General features: G+C 33.2%; 1 protein-coding gene across 1 annotated transcript; it reads right to left on the minus strand.

Moving 5' to 3' along the window:
* Positions 1-2,566: 2,566 nt before the first annotated feature.
* Positions 2,567-10,334, minus strand: LOC127721456 (golgin subfamily A member 6-like protein 2). Its single transcript, XM_052228204.1, has 5 exons — positions 10,098-10,334; positions 9,173-9,435; positions 4,272-4,526; positions 3,659-3,925; positions 2,567-3,065 (listed from the first exon to the last, which is right to left on the minus strand). Exons 2-5 carry the CDS (start codon positions 9,285-9,287, stop codon positions 2,839-2,841), a joined length of 864 nt encoding a protein of 287 aa, XP_052084164.1. The 5' UTR covers positions 9,288-9,435; positions 10,098-10,334; the 3' UTR covers positions 2,567-2,838.
* Between the last annotated feature and the right edge of the window lie 11,396 nt (positions 10,335-21,730).

Here is a 21,730-nt window from a genome sequence, read left to right on the forward strand (position 1 = left end):
TTGAAATTTTTGAAGTACTAAAGATTGTCTATCCCAGGAATAGATTACCTTAGCTGTATTTGGCGAAACCTTCCGAAATTTTTTATCCTCAATGATCTTCAACTTCGTACTTTATTTGGCCTTTTTAATTTTTTTGATTCGATCGTCAATATTTGTAAAGTATTGTTTTCAATTTGTATGATAAAATCTGTGGTAATAAATCAAAGAATCAAAATTTTACTCTTTCGAACCTCGATCTTGCAATCTGATAACACAACTTTCAAGTTAATTATGAACACGTTTGCATTTTTGTGATCGATTAAAAGATATTCCACCACGAAAAATTGAGCTTACAAGCATATTAACACTTTTAAGTTGATAAAAGAGTATCTTTTTTACCTACATTTTATGATTCTTAATGGAAACTACATAACGTAACAGTTTGTCAGGGTTTGTTTTCTTTAGAAGTGTTGGAGGTGGGCAGCTATCACTTTGAAGTTATATCCAACTTGTCGATCGAAATATTAAAGGGTGTCTGGAGGTCATATATTTATTTGGTATTTCTTTTTTACAGATAGGTAATATGCTATTTTCAGTCTCATAAATTCAACCAGAATACCGAACCAACCACGAAGACTGGCTACACATATGAATAACATCTGCTTGAAGCTTGTTGAACTACTGTGATTCCGAGGAAATGATGTGTCCAAATATAATTGCGACATTTTTTAATATTCTCTATCCCGATACGATAGAGAAAAACTGGTATTCCTATGCCAAATGCATTTACATGAAAGATTTTTAGCATCATAATGAAGAAGTCATGTAAAGAGCAGTCAAAAACATGCAAGACCAATTTTACATAAGGAGTTACAATTAGTACAGTTTGCAGGCCAGTGGTAGTAAGAAAAAAGGAGATTTATACAAGAGAAAATTACGTTTTATACAAATCAAATTATTTTCAAAACCGAAATGGGTCATTCCTTGGGTCTTCATTTTTGTCGAGCCTGCGACTTTTGTCGCAGAAAGCTCGACATAGGGATAGTGATCCGGCGGCGGCGGCGTTAGCTAACTTCTTAAAAGCTTTATATTTTAGAGGGTGGAAGACCTGGATGCTTCATACTTTGTATATGGATGCCTCATGTTACGAAGTTTCCGTCAGTCACATGTCCAATGTCCTTGACCTCATTTTCATGGTTCAGTGACTACTTGAAAAAAAGTTCAGATTTTTTGTAATGTTAAATTCTCTCTTATTATAAGTAATAGGATAACTATATTTGGTATGTGCTTACCTTGCAAGGTCCTCATGCCCGTCAGACAGTTTTCACTTGACCTCGACCTCATTTCATGGATCAGGGAACAAGGTTAAGTTTTCGTGGTCAAGTCCATATCTCAGATACTATAAGCAATAGGTCTAGTATATTCGGTGTATGGAAGGACTGTAAGGTGTACATGTCCAACTGGCAGGTGTTATCTGACCTTGACCTCATTTTCATGGTTCAGTGGTTATAGTTAAGTTTTTGTGTTTTGGTCTGTTTTTCTTATACTGTATGCAATAGGTCTACTATATTTGGTGTATGGAAGGATTGTAAGGTGTACATGTCTAGCTGGCAGGTGTCATCTGACCTTGACCTCATTTTCATGGTTCAGTGGTTATAGTTGTTTTTTTGTGTTTTGGTCTGTTTTTCTTATACTGTATGCAATAGGTCTACTATATTTGGTGTATGGAAGGATTGTAAGGTGTACATGTCTAGCTGGCAGGTGTCATCTGACCTTGACCTCATTTTCATGGTTCAGTGGTTATAGTTGAGTTTTTGTGTTTTGGTCTGTTTTTCTTAAACTATAAGCAATAGGTCAACCATACTTGTTGTATGGAAGAATTGTTAGCTGTACATGCCTGCCTAGCATGGTTCATCTGACCTTGACCTCATTTTCATGGTTCATTGGTCAATGTTTAGTTTACTTGGTTAATGTTAAGTTTATGTGACAGTTGTATTAAAGCTTTATATTTAGGACTATCAACATAATATCAATGATTAGTAAAGAAGGCGAGACATTTCAGCGTGTGCACTCTTGTGCATTTTGTTTCAAGATTTAAAAACAAACTGGGACATACTGTTACTATTTGCTTAACAGTTGTTTAACATTTAATTGTTTTGTCAACCCCCATCCCTTTTCAACATCCTGGATCCGCACCTGGAATACCTACTAACGAATATAAAGACATCGAAATGTTTCAGATATCTCCACCAACCCCAACCTTTCAGATATAGATAAGCAATGTACATGTCGCAAGTTCATTTACTACTTTTCTCCATACATATTTCATCTACGAGACTTGGTGGACACATATTATCTTCCATTGTATCATGAAACTGTTGTTTCATAAACATTGTATCATCTTTAAAATTTATAGTATCTTCTTAAGAATTGTGTGCGAGTTCCTGGTGAAAATGATGTATGTTTATTTAGAATTTCGACTAAACATAGACGTAGTACAATAAAACATTATCTACTATCACAGTACTACGGTGATAAAACTGTTGCTTATGAATTAGCCAATTGCGATAGAACAGATAGCCTATGAAACAGCTTTTGTACCATATTTATTAAAAAGTAAGTCATGATTTAAAAATAGCAACGGAAAATGGGTGTTTTCTTCAGTTTCTCTAGATTTCTAAAAATTATCCAACAAAAGTTGGAAGGAACCACAGAACTGCCCAGACAGCTTTTTTTCTGTAACTTTAATATGTTTAGAAAATAATTTGGCGCAGGATTGAACCATATCTCTCAGTCGTAATACATTGTAGTCATGATGAAAATTGGAATTATTCTTGATCATACTTTATAGTCTTTAGTTCAAATCCGAAGCCTCTGCTGCCTAAACTCCTTCCTGTAAATTTTTCTGTTAGCTCTTTTGTCTTGACGTTTTCTCTTCTTTTCCATTAATCTTTCATGCAAATCACATGAATATTTAAATGACCTGTTTTCACATGAATTGTCATCTGTTGTTGGTATGTACGATTTTGTAACCATGTTGGATATAGGATCACATTCACTGAAGGTAACATCAAAACTGCATCCGACTGAAAACGAATATTTCAATATACTATATTCATAATATACAATACAAAAGTATACAAAGGGGGTTCTTTATTGCCTGTCTTTGAATATATAGGTATATGTCCGTGTATGCATCGGAAACCAACAACTAAGAGAAAAGTGTTGCTGATTAAGATTCGTTCCGAAAACCTTTTTCAAATGCGGTATGAGAAGTAAATCTTTTTTATGTATAACAACGCGGGAAATCATTAAGATGGAATACCCTTCAAGCTAAAAAGGTAAAATTCATGATAATATGAAATTAAACAGCATTCTATTTACTTACGAATAACTAAACTAAACGTCATTTTTCAAACTACGATATGATAAAGAGCTTGACATATTGAAAAGACATCTGTCCATTGTTAAAGACTGTATGTTGACCTATAGGTTTATTTTGTCCGTTACATCACATTGACGTACATCGTATACCTATAAAATAACCCTTTCAATCATTAGCATATATTGTATTTGTAATTTGGAATCCACTTATGCTTGTTTGTTACGGAAAGTTCCTAATTGTTATGATTTTAAGTTTACTTTTGTTATGTTTGGGTTTGGTCATTTATTTACTCACGTCTACGCTGTTCTTTGACTATCTTTTTATTTTCTTTCCAAATATTTTTCTGTTCTTTAATAAACATTTTCTTCTCCTTCTTGTCATTCTTGCGCTCTATTTTTCTTGCTTTCCAGTGTTGAATACGCTCAAACTTTCTACATGAAATGGTAACAATTACTGTTGGCTCGCATTCTTCTTCTTCTCCATCCCTTAATGTCAAAACTCTGGTTACTGTGTATGTTGTTTTATCACATTCACTCCAGTTTTCCTTGTCGTACTTGCATTCTGGAGTAAATTGTGATACAAATAAAACAAAGGAATTAATGTATTTAACAAGAAAGCAATTTGAATATCCAAGTACATTTTTTTTTAAAACAAAACAAAAAACCTTAAAAATAACAAACATATCCCCCTGAAACTAGCAAAGCCCTTCCAAAACTTTTGTGCTTTCCATACGCACATCATTATGTTAAAATAACTTTCATCTGGTGCGCGCCTGAAAATTCGAATTTTTATTTTAAGTGTATTTTAAACCTTTATTTGTATGATATAAAGCTAGCAGCAGAACATCTCAGATTGATAATACCGAATGAACAACAATAGTGAATTGAATCTAGAAATCAATACATACTAAGTCTTTGTTCTTTGACAAGCTTTCTTTTCTTTTTTCTTTCTTGCTTCATTTGCAGTTTTTCGTCCTTTCTTTTCTGTTTACGGTCCATTTTCTTTGCTTTCCATGCCTGTATTCTGTTAAATTTGTCACAAGTTATGGTGATCGTATGTGATTGTTCACAATCCTGTTCTCCTTCTCTCAAAGTAAAATTTCTGGTTACTGTATTTGTTGCTTGATCACATATACTCCAGTCACTGTGGTCATAGCGACATTCTTTAGAAAAATAATCGTCATATTATTAATAATACTACAAATTAATAAATCATTTGTCTTTGACAAAGTAACTTGACAGTATGTGTGTATGGCTAACGTACTATTCAAATCAATTGTATCATTCATACATTTTAAAAAACGAATTACTGATATCTAAAGTTTCCCATTTAACCATAGCTCGTCAATTATCCATAAATCCCCGGCTCTCAAATGTATTCTTGATGAAGGTAAGTTCAGAAATTCCAAATTCCAAAATATTTTTGCACCGATTTATCCATGTACAGATCAGCGAGAAACAAATCCTTGTATCATTTATTCGACAAAATTCATTTTTAGCTCTCCGTTCCGGAGGAACCGTGAGCTTTTGCCATCACTTGGCGTCCGTCGTCGTCGTCCGTCCGGTGTAAACTATTTCAAACATCTTCTCTGAAACTACTGAACCAATTCCAACCAAACTTAAGCTGAATGATCCTTAGGCTATCTTGAATAAAGTTTGTGTTTTATTTTCTGTTTCGTCAAAAAAACATGGCCGCCATGGCTAAAAATAGAACATATGGGTAAAATGCAGTTTTTGGTTTATATCTCAAAAACTAAAGCATTTAGAGCAAGTCTGACATGGGTAAACATGTTCATTAGGTCAAGTTCTATCAGCCCTTAAATTTTCAGATGAATCTAACAACCCATTGTTGGGTTACTGCCACTAAATTGGTAATTATAAGGAAATTTTGCAGTTTCTGGTTATTACCTTGAATATTATTATAGATAAAGATAAACTGTAAACAGAAAATATGTCCAGCAAAGTGAGATCTACAAATAAGTTTTATATGACTAAAATTGTCAATTGACCCCTTAAGGAGTTATTGCCCTTTAAGGACAATTTTACACAATTTGTTTATGTTTTCTAACTTTTAAAAATCTTCTCCTCTGAAACTACTGAACTAATTCCAACCAAACTTTAGCTAAATGATCCTTAGGGTATCTAGAATAAAGATTGTGTTTTATTTTCTGTTTCCTCAGAAAACATGGCCGCCATGGCTGAAAATAGAACATAGGGTAAAATACAGTTTTTGACTTATATCTCAAAAACTAAAAAATTTAGAGCAAATCTGACAAGGTAAAAATGTTCATTAGGTCAAGTTCTATCAGCCCTGGAATGTTAACAATTCAGATGAATCTAACAACCCATTGTTGGATTGCTGCAACTACATTGGTAATTTTAAGGAAATTTTGCAGTTTTTGGTTATCTTGAATATTATTATAATTAAAGATAAACTGTATACAGCAAAAATGTTCAGCAAAGTAAGATCTACAAATAAGTTTTAAGACCAAAATTGTCAATTGACCCCTTAATGAGTAATTGCCCTTTAAGGACAATTTTACACAATTTGTTCATCATGTTTTCAAACTTTAAAAAATCTTCTCCTCTGAAACTACTTAACTAAATTAAACTAAACTTAAGCTGAATGATTCTTAGGTTATCTAGAATAAAGTTTGTGGTTTATTTTCTGTTTCCTCAGAAAACATGGCCGCCATGGCTGAAAATAGAACATAGGGTAAAATACAGTTTTTGACTTATATCTCAAAAACTAAAAAATTTAGAGCAAATCAGACAAGAAGTTCAAGTATTCATTAGGTCAAGGGTCTACCTGCCCTGTAATTATCAGCCAAATCGGGTATCTGATTTTTAGGTAATTGCCCCTGAATTGGTAATTTTAATGAAATTTTGCAGTTTTTGGTTATCTTGAATATTATTATAAATAAAGATAAACTGTATACAGCAAAAATTTTCAGCAAGGTAAGATCTACAAATAAGTTATAAGACCAAAATTGTCAATTGACCCCTTAATGAGTAATTGCCCTTTAAGGACAATTTTACACAATTTGTTCATCATGTTTTCAAACTTTAAAAAATCTTCTCCTCTGAAACTACTTAACTAAATTAAACTAAACTTAAGCTGAATGATTCTTAGGTTATCTAGAATAAAGTTTGTGGTTTATTTTCTGTTTCCTCAGAAAACATGGCCGCCATGGCTGAAAATAGAACATAGGGTAAAATACAGTTTTTGACTTATATCTCAAAAACTAAAAAATTTAGAGCAAATCAGACAAGAAGTTCAAGTATTCATTAGGTCAAGGGTCTACCTGCCCTGTAATTATCAGCCAAATCGGGTATCTGATTTTTAGGTAATTGCCCCTGAATTGGTAATTTTAATGAAATTTTGCAGTTTTTGGTTATCTTGAATATTATTATAAATAAAGATAAACTGTATACAGCAAAAATTTTCAGCAAGGTAAGATCTACAAATAAGTTATAAGACCAAAATTGTCAATTGACCCTTAAGGACAATTTTACACAATTTGTTTATCATGTTTTCAAACTTTAAAAAATCTTCTCCTCTGAAACTACTGAACCAAATTAAACTAAACTTAAGCTGAATGATTCTTGGGTTATCTAGAATAAAGTTTGTGTTTTATTTTCTGTTTCCTCAGAAAACATAGCCGCCATGGCTGAAAATAGAACATAGGGTAAAATACAGTTTTTGACATATATCTCAAAAACTAAAGCATTTAGAGCAAATCAGACAAGAAGTTAGAGTATTCATTAGGTCAAGGTCTACCTGCCCTGAAATTATCAGCCAAATCGGGTATCTGATTTTTAGGTAATTAACCCTGAATTGATGATTTTAAGGAAATTTTGCAGTTTTCGGTTATTATCTCAAATATAATTAAAGATAAAGACAAACTGTAAACAGCAAAAATGTTCAGCAAAGTAAGATCTACAAATATTTTTTTTATGACCAAAATTGTCAATTGACCCCTAAAGCAGTTATTGTCCTTTAAAGACAATTTTTCACAATTTGTTCATCTAATCTAGTTTGCTTACTTTAAACAATCTTCTATGAAACTGCTGAATCCATTTCAGCCAAAGTTGGGCTGAATGAGTTTCAGAGTATCTTGTATAAACTTTGTGTTTTATTTCCTTGTACGTCAAGAAACATAGCCACTATGGCTAAAATGGAACATAGGGGTAAAATGCATTTTTTGGCTTTTGAAGAAAATATGACATATACAAAGAACATTTAAATGGCATTTTTAAGCAACTCATTAATATATAAAGCAAAAATAATTATTGATGAAAGATTTAAGCAAAAAATTACAGGTGAGCGATTCAGGCTCTTGAGAGCCTCTTGTTTTCAATAGGGAAAACAGGTCTATACAGGAAGCAATTAGTTTTTTTTGTGCGGTGTTTTCGCATGTCATATTCTATTATTTAGATATGAAACCACCGAAGAGGCCTCGTAATGCTCCGAGAAAGGTTTTACATCAGCCAGGACCAACCAAAAAATTAAAAAAGGCAAACAGAGACCACTTGATCCGGTGCCATCAACACGAGGAACACTTCCATCTTCATCAGACATGGGTATGTAAAAATTCAAGCCATTTCAGTCAAATATGCAAATTAGGCTGTTACTAAATCAAGCGCAAATTAGAGGCGTCTAATATGGATTTTTTTATTTCTTATGTACCTTACGTCTTAAAAATCTAAATTGACCAGACAAGTTTTTACCATCGACCTTGACGATTTTTTGAATTTTGCATGGTTTTCTGTGAGACAAGCTCTTAATATGATAATGATTGATGTTTTTTTCTTGTAGTCCAGTGTCTAATGTCTCATGCATTTCCAGGAGGAGCAGAAATTAACAATAATTCGAAGGGAAAAGATTCTGCAAAATGGGTCTACTAGAATGAAGGACGAGACGGCAAAAGAGAGTATGTTTGATAGTGGAAGACATTTTGAGACCATCTACGTACCAATCAAACAGTTTTTTAAGGGTCCTTTAATGTGAGTGTCTATTTCGGTTTTTTCATTAGGCATTGGACTGAACGTTCTCTTTCCGACCGAACGTGGCTAGGTATTTATGCATCCCGCACAATCAAATGGACGAGTCATTCTTATCACAGAAGTTGAGTTATAATACACTTGTCATATAAAAATAATATTTCTCAATAAAATATTCTGGTTCTGACTTCAATGCTTATGGAATATTTGTATCTTGAAATAACAACCAAATAAATTCTATTTTGGAAAAAAAAACACGAGACTGAGGTTGCTATAGTGGCAAAACGAAGTGGGTGTCCTTTATTTTTCCATCATGTTTTGTTCCCAATATCACGGAAAACCTTGCCACAAATTTTTAAGAAATAAATCCATGTAGAACTATAGATAATTAAAATGAAAACAAACAAACAGTTCCAACTATATGCATTATATTAACAAATCGTGTTAAAGCTAACAGGGATTGAATAGTCAGATGAAAAATTTCAGCATTACTTATATTTAACAGAGAGTTACTTTTACTTGGATTAAATGAAGTAGAAATTGGATTCTTCAAAGATAAGAGGGTTCGTAAGATATTTTTTTATTTTGCTTAATTACTTTTAATTACTTATTTTTACAATGTATTTCAAATGTGTCTATACAATACTTACGTTAAACGAAATGAATTATAAAGCTCAATTTATTGGGAAGCAATTTTTTGTAGTAGCCAATACCTGCGTCAGAAAGCCCAGGTTTAGATTATTTTCAAAAGTAACAATACAGTTTGAGTAAGATAAAAGTTTTATACTTCCATATATTTACCTACTTTTAAGTTGCATTTTTACAAGCTTTTTATTCTTTTTCATCTCTTGTTTTTGGTCTTTTCTTTGTTGTTTCATTCCCTGCCGTTCTCTTCTACTTTCCTCTTTTTTACTTTCCATGCTTGTAGCCTTTCAAACCTATCGCATGTTATACTTTGGTTCAGTGTCTGTTGGCATCCTTCCTCGCCGGATTTTAGATTCAAAACTCTGCTGACGGTATTTGTTGTTGTGTCACATTCACTCCAGACACCTTTATCATATTTGCACCCTGAAAAGTTGTTTTGTTCATATTTAAGGATTCAAATAAAAACTTAAGGTAAACAAAAGTCTTATTTTGTTTAATTACTAATATTTTGATACATTATATATTCAATGGTTATCCTTTATAATAATTCAAAATATATTGTTATATTTTATATCTTTTTGCATAAAATGATTCTTATTGGAGTTCTTCGGTACTGACATAATGTATTACTTACTTTTCTTAAATTCTACATTAATTTAGAAACTATAAAGAAGCAAATGTCCCAACTCTCTCCAGCAAGGTTGACCTTAAATACATTTAACCATTCTTTGTATTCCCCTTTTGGTCATGCAGCTTTTTATGTATTCATGTTGTTATACGCCTTTGGGTTTGTGCGTTAATATTGAAAAGCGGCACAGACGCTCCAAATTTATAAATTGTTATTTTAATTGTTCATTTGTAAAATTAGATTAAACATTTTCTTTAATAATGGTGTTTTATTTTATATATTTTTAAGGTCAGCTGTTTTTGATGTTGAGTTATTTTAACTAATCGTTACTTTGTGCACAATGTAGTAATTCCGGTAATTGAAATGCTTGTTAAACTTATTGAAATGCTTGTTAAACTTATTGAAATGCCTGTTAAACTTATTGAAATGCTTGTTAAACTTGAAACTTGATACTCACGTTGTCGCTGTCGGAGTTTCCATCCCTTTTTAGCAGTGACTGTAGCTACCAGAACGACCAACAAAAGAACAAACAAGTTTTTCATTTTGTAGATTATTGAAGACAAAAGAAAACTTAAGTGACCCTAGCTTGTATTTCCGACTTTATATACAAATCAGAAACCACAAATCTCTTGACATACTTAACGAGCTACATCATCTGACCAAGTCAACTAATCCCTTACATTAATTACAAAGAGAAATGGAAGGGATGAAGAGAAACACATCACTTAAGGGTTAATCTGAAAAAAATGTAAATAAATCAAACTCATTAGTATGTACAAATTCTGGTTAGCAATAACCACGTCACTTCAATTGATGTCAAATTTGGCCACTTCGTGTTCTTATCTTTCCGACAATAATATCAGAAGTTCAAAATTGGGGTTATATATATCAAAAAGACACTTATGACACAAGTGTGTCGCTTGCATAGTTTTATGATTAACAATAGTTATTTTATTTCTGACATATTTTCAAGGGTAAATATTTATAAACAAAGTGTAAGTGTCAAAACAGGACATAACTGATGACTTCTTACAAATAATGTATGCTAAAAAGTTAATTTTGAAATGTTTACGTCAAAAGATTTTTTTCAATGACTTATTCTGTTATTTAATAACAGGGACTGAAATTACATTTTTTTTGCATTTATTTGTTATATTGGATTTATTCTAGCAAATTCCGAAAAGGGTCAAGGTTAATAATCCTAGTTTCATTCCTTTTTATCTCACTTTCTAGCTCTCAAAGAAAAGCAATATTATGCGTAATATCTTTTAATGCATATATCAATGACGGAGTATGGCAATTTTAATATGAACAACAACGTACATGTAAACTAGAAAATCCCTGCAACAATAGACTCCTTTCACGACTTTAGGTATCAAAACATTAAATAACACAATTGTTTTCAGAAATGTCCGTATGTTATATCCGGGGCAATCATTATAAATTTGGAAAACTTTGGAAAAACTATTCAGCCAGTAAATTCTTCTGGAGAAATTATACGTAGAAGATGTTTGAGGATAGGCAGTTCCTCAATCCAATTAAAATTCATATCTATATTAACTCGCCTGCTCGTATATATGAGGATAAAAAAATCAGAGATCTAGATTTAACTTAGATTGGTTCTTTCATTGGCGACAATACTACTATTTTCTCAATTTGATACTTTTATAATAAAAACCAGAACAAGAAAGTTATGCGAGATAGAAGTACTTCATGATTCTGAAATTGAAGTCAAAGGATAGTATGATCATCTTCATATTGAGTTTGTTCATAGTATTCATAGTACCATCATTTTACTTTAAGAAAATTTACAAAAAATCGGAGCTTTGTCAATTTTTCTTATACAAATATTTCCATGTGTTTAAAATTTTTATCGTAAATGTACGAGCTGTAGTTATTCAAACTCAGCAATGTATTATACGCCTAAATCCAAAAACAGCGTTCAAAAGATGACTGCCTACACCTGACACGGGTACGCAAAAGTCAACCTAATACAAAGTATATAAGAGTACTAGTTTTCCCACATTCTCCTAAATGAATACAACACTTTATTAATTTCGTGCGTCCGAAGCATTTTTCTAAATTTACCTACAAGATTTCTACCTTCTATTGGTATTTTCTTTTTTTCACAAAAGCACGCGTTTGAAGCCTAAAATTAAGACTCATTGTCATGCCCCTCGGGAAATGAGGTTATACAGAGCATGCATACGTATTGTGATTTGTTGTCCATGTTACCATTAGAATGTTACACATATTGCAAGTGGTTAGATAGAACATCACTAATAGACCACAGCCAGTTTGGATTTTAAATGCATAATGGGATTTCTATGGTATTTTTAACTAAATTTTTAAATATTTGACGGTGAATATTTTTTTAATGTGAATACTTCATAATTTTGATGCGGTTATAAATTTTGTTTTTCTCTTTAACGGTATCGTTGCACTAGTCTTGAGACTTTATTAATATCATTGCACTAGTTTTGAGATTTTATTAGTATCGTTGCACTAGTCTTGAGACTTTATTAATATCGTTGCACTAGTCTTGAGAGACTTTATCGGTATCGTTGCACTAGTCTTGAGACTTTATCCTTATCTTTGCACTAGTCTTGAGACTTTATCGGTATCGTTGCACTGGTCTTAAGACTTTGTCGGTATCGTTGCACTGGACTTGAGACTTTGTCGAACTGGTATTGAGACTTTAGCGGTATCGTTGCACAAGTCTTGAGACTTTATCGGTATCGTTGCACTAGTCTTGAAATTTTATCGGTATCGTTGCACTGGACTTGAGACTTTGTCGAACTGGTCTTGAGACTTTAGCGGTATCGTTACACAAGTCTTGAGACTTTATCGGTATCATTGCACTGGTCTTGCGATTTTATCGGTATCTTTGCACTAGTCTTGAGACTTTATCGGTATCGTTGCACTGGACTTGAGACTTTGTCGAACTTGTATTGAAACTTTAGCGGTATCGTTGATTAAGTCTTGACACTTTATCGGTATCGTTGCACTGGTTTTGAGACTTTATCGGTATCGTTGCACTAGTCTTGAGACTTTATCGTTATCGATGCACTAGTCTTGAGACTTTATCGGTATCGTTGCACTGGTCTTTAGACTTTGTCGGACTGGTCTTGATACTTTATCGGTATCGTTGCACTTGTCTTGAAACTTTATCGGTATCGTTGCACTAGTCTTGAGACTTTATCGGTATCGTTGAACTGGACTTGAGACTTTGTCGAACTATCGTTGTAATAGTCTTGAAACTTTGTCGGTATCGTTGCACTGGACTTTAGACTTTGTCGAACTGGTCTTGAGACTTTATCGGTATCGTTGCACTGGTCTTGATACTTTATCGGTATCGTTGCATTAGTCTTAAGACTTTATCGGTATCGTTGCACTGGACTTGAGACTTTGTAGAACTGGTCTTGAGACTTTAGCGGTATCGTTGCACAAGTCTTGAGACTTTATCGGTATCGTTGCACTGGTCTTGAGATTTTATCGGTTTCGTTGCAATAGTCTTGAGACTTTATCGGTATCGTTGCACTGGACTTGAGACTTTGTCGAACTGTTCTTGAGACTTTAGCGGTATCGTTGCACTAGTCTTGAGACTTTATCGGTATCGTTGCACTGGTCTTGAGATTTTTTCGGTATCGTTGCACTAGTCTTGATACTTTATCGGTATCGCTGGACTGGGCATTAGACTTTTTCGAACTGGTCTTGAGACTTTATCGGTATCGTTGTACAAGTCTTGAGACTTTATCGGTATCGTTGTACTAGTTTTGAGACTTTATCGGTATCGTTGCACTGGACTTGAGACTTTATCGGTATCGTTGTACTAGTCTTGATACTTTATCGGTATCGTTGCACTGGACTTGAAACCTTGTCGAACTGGACTTGTGATTTTATCGGTATCGGTGCACTAGTCTTGATACTTTATCGGTATCGTTGGACTGGACATTAGACTTTGTCGAACTGGTCTTGAGACTTTATCGGTATCGTTGTACAAGTCTTGAGACTTTATCGGTCTTGAGACTTTATCAGTTTCGTTGCACTGGACTTGAGACTTTATCGGTATCGTTGTACTAGTCTTGAGACTTTATCGGTATCGTTGCACTAGTCTTGAGACTTTATCGGTATCGTTGCACTGGTCTTGAGAATTTATATTAAACATCATATTTTATCTATAGAACGTGGGAACACCAAACGTTAAAAGGTATTACATTGCATGATAGCTAAGTATTAATCTTTGACACTATTTATCTATTAACAACGAATAAGAAAGTCGTACAGGTGACGTTTTGTTGCATTGTTTAATTGTAGAAATAGCGACATCTGTCAACGTATATTGGTTCCGCCTAACAGAAGTTCCACTGGAAACTTTGTTATAAACAATGTCATAATATTTGTTCCTGTTGGAACAAATATTCCATACCATTTATTCCGTTAGAAACATTTACTGTAATATTTATTCCAGTGGAAATATTATTCCAGAATAATGTTTCCATTTGGAACTTGTATTATAAAGGAACTTCTATTCCGTGACACATCAATGGAATCCGCAAGAATAAGAAAAGCTCAAGTGCCAGTTTCGTGTTATTTCTGTAAAGGAAAAGAAATTAAATGGAAATGTGAAGATTGCAATATTCGCATGTGTAACTCCTGTAAAGTAACTGTCCACCAAGGACTTCAATATACACAAGATCATGACGTTGTCTCCATTCAGGACATCAACAAACCATCACTAGGTTCCCAGGAGGTAACGTCAACAGTTATTTCATCAGTTTTCAATTCATACTCAACGACTCTGCATGCTGTTCATACTTTACTTTCCTCAAATGACGATTTACTTTACTTCAGCTATAACGGTCCAACGTCTGAAATGCATCAACTGTTAAAAGGAAAACTTTATATCATCAATAAAGATATTGCAGACGTTGAAGAGAAAAATATTTGACTTTGCAATAAATAAAGACGGTGAAATACTTTTAATTGAATATCGTGACCACAAGATGCCATTTTTATCACCTGCGGGTGAAGTCAAGACTGTTTTTTAGATACTTGTCCAATGACGTTATTGGCCATACACGTAAACAAAGGTAATGAAGTTATAGGTGGATTACGAGAACCAGGACTACCGTTTCCAGTTCACGACTTTTCAGTCAGACAAGTTATAATTCTCGGTTTATATTATCAACGGAAAGTTACAGTAGAATTCGACAAAAAAGGGAATAAACTATTCAGTTGTGTAGCACGCATCCACACTGATTCTAAAAATGTCTATGTTATTGATAAACTTGACAGTGACCACAACGGTAGAATAGTAGCTGTAGATGGAAATGGTCGCTTAAAGTTTACCTAATACGGGCAAAAGGATTCATAGACATTTCGACCAGAGGGAATTACTATTACGCCAAGTGATAACAATGCAGTACATGTACTAAATTAGAAAGGAGATTTACTTGGACTGCAGTTCATTTTCAAAGACTTGGGCATCACCAGGCCTTGTAGTGTATGCTTTGACCGTGAAGGATATTTATCAATTGGATGTGGTAAAGGCAAAAATGAGGACTACGGAAAACTGTATGTCGTTAAAATGACAGACAGTCTGATATAACATGTCCGGTTGTAAAAAGAAGTTTTGAAAAAGATAAAACTTCATAAAACGGTGATGGCATAATATTATCATTCAGAGTTATGATTACCCAGGGATGGGAATAAAATGTGACATAATGGGAGATTCCAGGGGGTAAGATTTACAACCATTATGGTAAAATGTTTAAAATTATTTCCTCAAGTTTCCGAATTCCTTGTGTAGAATCCACTCGGATTGCGAATGTTGGAATCTACATCCAGGATTTGACAGGTGCATACATATTGTATTAAACTTATGCTCGGCTGTTGAAATTATGTGCGAAAATACTTGGTAAATAATTATCTTTACATTCTAGTGAAAGCAAATGCACAAATAATGTTCAAAACCGATAAGTTTATTTCGCACCTTGGAATTATTTACATGAGTATTAAATGCAATCCGTTTTTGCAAAAAGAGAGACATAGGGATAGTGATCCAGAGGCGGCGGTGTTAACTATTACTTAAATGCTTAATATTTCAGAAAGTAGAAGACCTGCATGCTTCATACTTTGTATATGAATGCCTTATGTCATGAAATTTCCATCTGTCGTATGTCCATTGTCCTTGACCTCATTTTTCTGGTTTCAGTGACTACTTGAAAACAAGTTAGATTTTTTGTAATGGTCATTATATAATTTCTCTCTTGTTATGAGTAATAGGATAACTACATTTGGTAGGGGGGTACCTTGCAAGGTCCTCATGCCTGTCAGACAGTTTTCACCTGACCTCATTTTCATGGTCAAGTCCATATCTCAGATACTATAAGCAATAGGTCTAATATATTTGGTGTATGCAATTATTGTAAGGTGCACATGTCCAATTTGCAGGTGTCATCTACCTTGACATCATTTTCATGGGTCATTGGATATTTTTTAGTTTTTGTGATTTGGTGTATTTCTCAGATAATATAAGCAATATGTCATTCAAATTTGGTGTATGGAACGATTGTAGGGTGTACATGTCTGTCTGGCACCCTTGACCTCATTTTCATGGTTCATTGGTCAATGATAAATTTTCGTAATTTTGTTAGTTTATCAGATATCAATAGATCAACTATATTCGGTGCATGGAATGATTGTAAGGTGTACATGTCTGTCTGGCAGGATTCCGATGTCCTTGGCCTCATTTTCATGGTTCATTGGTCAATGTTAAAATTTTGTAGTTTGATCTGGTTCTTAGGTACTACATGCATTAACGGTAGGACCACAATATTTGGTGCATGGAATGATTGTAAGGTGTACATGTCTGTCTAGCATGGTTTATCTGACCGTTACCTTATTTCAAGAACTTTGATAATGTTAAGTTTATATGTATTGTAGTAAAACCTTCAAATTACAGACTCCTAACATGAAAGGAATGAGAAGTAAAACAGGCGAGACATTTCAGCGTGTGCACTCTTGTTTTTTTTATTAAAATTATTATTATTGAAATCTTACATAAAAAAAATACCAGTGATTTAATGAAATATGCTCCATTCTGAAGAACCTACAAACAGTTTATATCTTATATATGATTCTATTAAAACAATCGGAGTCGTCGTTGATTCCAAATACTTGACTGACATTTTATAAACGCATTGAACTTATCTATAGGACATAGTTTGAATCAGAGTTAAATGCGGGTGGAAAATAAAAAAGGGACAAACAAACTCGGAAGGAGTGTGGCTAACCATCGAGTTAGAGTTTGAATTAATGTTCGACTTAGAGTTAGAGTTCGATTTGATGTTGAAGTCAAAGTTCGAGTTATGCTTCGAGTTAGAGTTCGAGTTGCAATTCGAGTCACACTTTGAGGTTAACTTCGAGTTAAATTTCTAGTACAGTTCGAGTTGAATCTCGAGTAGTTCGAGTTGAATTTCGAGTACAGTTCGAGTTTAATTTCGTGTTAGAAATAGTTACGAGGCGAAAACAATTTTTTATTGAAACGATACCAAAATGAAATTAAAATGTTGAATTTGATTGCCAAGAAAATATCCAATTACTCAAAATAGAAAACGACGACAGAAAATATAATCCATATCCAGGTTTATAAATTTTTACTTGAAACTTATTAAGCTATAACAATGTTTACGTTCCTGCCTACAATATCTGTCCGAATCCAGGAGCCAGTAACTCTATGTTTGTCGTTTGTTGCTTTATATCATATTTGTGTTTTTTTCAAATTGTTTTGTATACAAATCAAGCCTTTTGTTTTCTGGTTTGAATTGTTTTACATTTTGTCATGTCCTTTTTAGATAAGTACTATGCGGTATAGGTTTTGCTCGTCGTGATGTGACATACAGTTGCTATTATTTACGCCATTTGGTATCTGGTGCAGAGTTGTTTCATTGGCAATCATACCACATCTTTTTATTTTCATATTACTCAAAGTTATCTTCTTTCTCAAAAGCCTAGTCGATAGATTTTTTTTAAATCGATGTTGTTGCCTGATAAATGTCCATTTTAATTAAGTTAAAAAATCTTGGGGTCACCGATTTCGTTTTTTTTAATATACACCAGTCAAATTGAGGTTGTTTGTGATAAAACACAATAAAACATCAAAAAGAGTCTTAAAATAAAACTAACTTATACACTTATATTAAACTATCTTGTTACAAAATAAAACTATTGTTGTTTTTTTTTCACAGCGGCATCATCCTTCCGAATGACGTTTGACCAATTAGAACGTCCAAAATTGGGACATTCTAATGATGCAATACCAATCTATCGTTGCTATTCGTCCATTCATGCTACGCCTATAATTTGTAGGAGAGAGGATCGAATTCGGCCGATGTTTGTCGATATGGATGCAAAACCGTTTTTAGAGGGAAAGGAAGGCGGTTGAAGTTTTCTGGAAGTCAGCGTCCATATGAAGTTCTTAGAAACTGTTTGGTTTAATAATAATAATAAGATTACCGAAAATTAGCATCCAAGTGTTCGGTTGTTATTATACTAAATAAGTGCCCCACTATAACACCACCACAACTCCAACCCCCAATAATCATTTTTTTGTGTTTTTTAATCTCTATCGAAAAAAAACTCACTGTAGCCTATATCTTTATCTTCATCATGACTAAGCTTATATCCGAGTTCAGTTCTACAACTACATTTGAATGTAACTTTCTAAACATTCTCCTTTAACACTCTTTTTACATTAGGCATACGTGTATAAAGCGTCGTGGTTTCTTCATTACATCATATCATGCGATTATTATTCATACGCAAATGTTGTAGACAGTCATTCTTAGAAATTTCGAAAAGTAACATGATTTATACAAAACCGTACATTTATATATTTAATTTCAGATAATCCGTATCTGAAATGTTTACATGATGTCTCAAAAGGAAAGCGAGAACTTTAACAGACAGTCAACTCGTATTGTGGATCATTCGAGAGATGCAGTTGTGTCACTTATAGAACTGTACTTTCGTCGTAATCATATTACTTTTGAGGTCTTTATAAACACAAATCAGCACGCCATCTTTCATTTATGTTTTAAGAAGAAGCCATGTTGTCAGTGCTTAAGCAGACAAATTCCCTTTTCAAATCAAAATTGCGTAATAAATGAATCACAAGTAAATTTAATGGTCGATAAAAATGGCAGTAGATTTTCCTAGTCATAACGTGAATTGTAAGATTAATTTTTGTTGTTGCAAAGCAGAACCGAATCTTTCTTTGGACGTTCTAGATTCTACAATTGAAAGAGTTTTGCTTGTAAATTTTTGCAAAGACATTTTTTTGTATGATTGTCTTTCGCCACCCAAAACAACTTTGCAGGATTTTTTAAACATCAACAAACACGCGCTCCTTCACGAAAGACACGTTGCTATGCCATGTTTTTCATGTTCTCCAAGTACGACTTTTCAAAGAACAAAATCGGTAATTACAAACCAAGAATTCTCAAATATGTATTGTATCTGTCAGTTCAATGCTTCGCAATCGTTATCACATCACAATATCCATTCAGAACTTGAAAATACAACTCCAAGATTTTGTTGTCCAATTATGAAGGCATTGGAAGTACTACGCCAGATACGACTCAATATGAATGGTCATGCTACGAAATTATTTCTAATTGACAGCGAATTCATTCAGCATAAAGAAGAGACAGAAACTGCAGTTTTAGAAATAGCCAAGCTATGCAATAAAGAGATGGAATTCTTGAAAAGGCTTGACGATTTGGAGAACCGACCACTTGATTAGATGATCGTCAAACAGAAAACAGGGAGAGAATGAGGAACACCAATATATTCTTATCTATTATACATTAACTTCTTCTTTAAAGCAATATTCCAACATGTACGCTCGGACACGAAGCTTTGCTTAATAAAGAAAAGGGCAAAATTGGTAAAATGAAAATTTGCGCAAATTCTTAAGTGTGCAGTAATAATAGACCTAAGGTCATCAATAACCTCAGGTCTTCAAGTACTGCAGAAAGTGTTTACACCGTAGAGATATGGGGTTTTTTTCAGACTAACTGTACATTGCAGTTCTACTTTCAGTTTTAACCAGCAATTATTCGAGGGATAGTCATCCATAGATTGGTATAAACCGTTTGAAAATGCTGATTATGATAACCGCTAAGTTTGAAATATAAGTATGAAAATAGGTATGAGCATAACATGGCATATACTTTGTATATCGGGGTAAAAGTAAAGTAACAAAAATACCGATAACTCCAAGGACAATTGAAAACGGAAAGTCCTTTATCAAATGGCAAAATCAAAAGGGTAAGGGCGAGAAGGGAAGAAACGTTTGTAAAGGAACCCTTTGTTTCGTCTTCTTTTACTGCTGTCAGAGTAAAGGTGTAATTTTGACTGCCGAAACCTAGGTAAATTTTTCAGTAATTTATATGATTTAAAAAAAATCTCAAATGCTATTTCTTGATCTTCAAGAAGCTTATGTCCAAGTTTCATAACATTCAATGAAGGTTAAATGACAATTATAGTTATCGATGTCTAAAACATAAAGTCTGAGTAAAAGTGTAAAGTAGATTGCCGAAAACTAAGTCAAATTAGTATAATGCTGAGAAATTGAAAAAAAGATATAATATAATTTAAATTTTTTTCCATCTTTTAATCATCAATAAACATCTGGAATAACATTAACGGGACCTTTTTTTCTGCACCAAATGCGCATTTCGACAATAAATATCTCTTCAGTGATACTCGAGGTAAAAATATTTTAAAAAAAACAAAGCTTATGTCAAGGTTTTATAAAATTCTAAGAAATTTTGACAAAGTCATTGATGTCTAACAAACTTTTACCCAGATTGTATCTTAATGTCAACTGCAAAAAAAAAAACTAAGTTCATTCATCAGTAAAATAAGGAAAATTGAAAAACAAATTTTTCCATACAGTATCTTTTAATCATAGTAGAGCTTTTGCAAAGGTTCATAAAATTCTATGAAATTTTGACAAAGTTATTGATGTCATAAAAAATGTAATCACATACTTTATGTAACCGTTACTGAAAAAAGTAGAATACGGAAAAATGAAAACCAAATTGTACTCTGGATACTGTCTTTTGATACAAAAAAATAAGCGTTTGTCCAAGCTTCGTAAAACTCCACGATAGTTTGACAAATTTATTGATGTCTGAAAACTTGAACCTTAGATTGTAACTTTATGTCAACAGCAAAACAGTCCATTTGACAGTAAAATACTGTATTTTGTTCATATAAAAAACCTTGGCTTGACAAAATGTTAAAAACAAATAGTCTTAAAGTAGCAAAAAAAAAATTATACATTCCTAATATGATACATATATAATACACACAAAAATCCAATACCAGTTCCTTTGTATACGATTGCTTAGCATGTTTACCCCCCCCCCCCCCTTTCCTTTGCATATAAGTGCCGAAGGCAGTGTCCCAAGGAAGGTCAGATACCTTTGTATACCAATGTAGAACACACTGAACATCTTTGTTTAGAATGTATAGGACGAGTTTTATAAAATGACTAAGTCATTCCGATTTATTCAATTACATTTGAGTAAACAAAATGCCCTGAAGTCGTGTCCCTTGTATATTAATGTAGAAGACAATTACCGGAGATCACCTCCATTTGGTTTATGATAATTGGAACCCAATTACCCTACTCAATTCTCTTTTATCTAGGATAAGTAACCACATATATTTGTATATCAATGAATAACACAATAAACCAATGTCATCTTCCTTATTCTTTTTTTTTTAAATTGTAGTGTTATCATTCTTTACAAGGGGGAATGGCCTTGAGATATCATTTGAAACTCACTCCATATATTTTTGTTTTATGTATGCATAATATTAGGGGTTTTCAATTTTCTAAAATTCCTGTTCAACCCTTCTAACTAACCCATTTTTAAATTGGATTCAGATCTTACTATCAAAATATTCCTGCTATATCAGTGGGAAGTAATACCATAGTCGTCCAACATTTTTCCAACGGTTCATATACATACATACATACATACATACATACGACGAGGAAAGGCGTTACTT

Source organism: Mytilus californianus, unplaced genomic scaffold (genome assembly GCF_021869535.1).
Source record: "Mytilus californianus isolate M0D057914Y unplaced genomic scaffold, xbMytCali1.0.p SCAF_1, whole genome shotgun sequence".
NCBI lineage: Eukaryota > Metazoa > Mollusca > Bivalvia > Mytilida > Mytilidae > Mytilus > Mytilus californianus.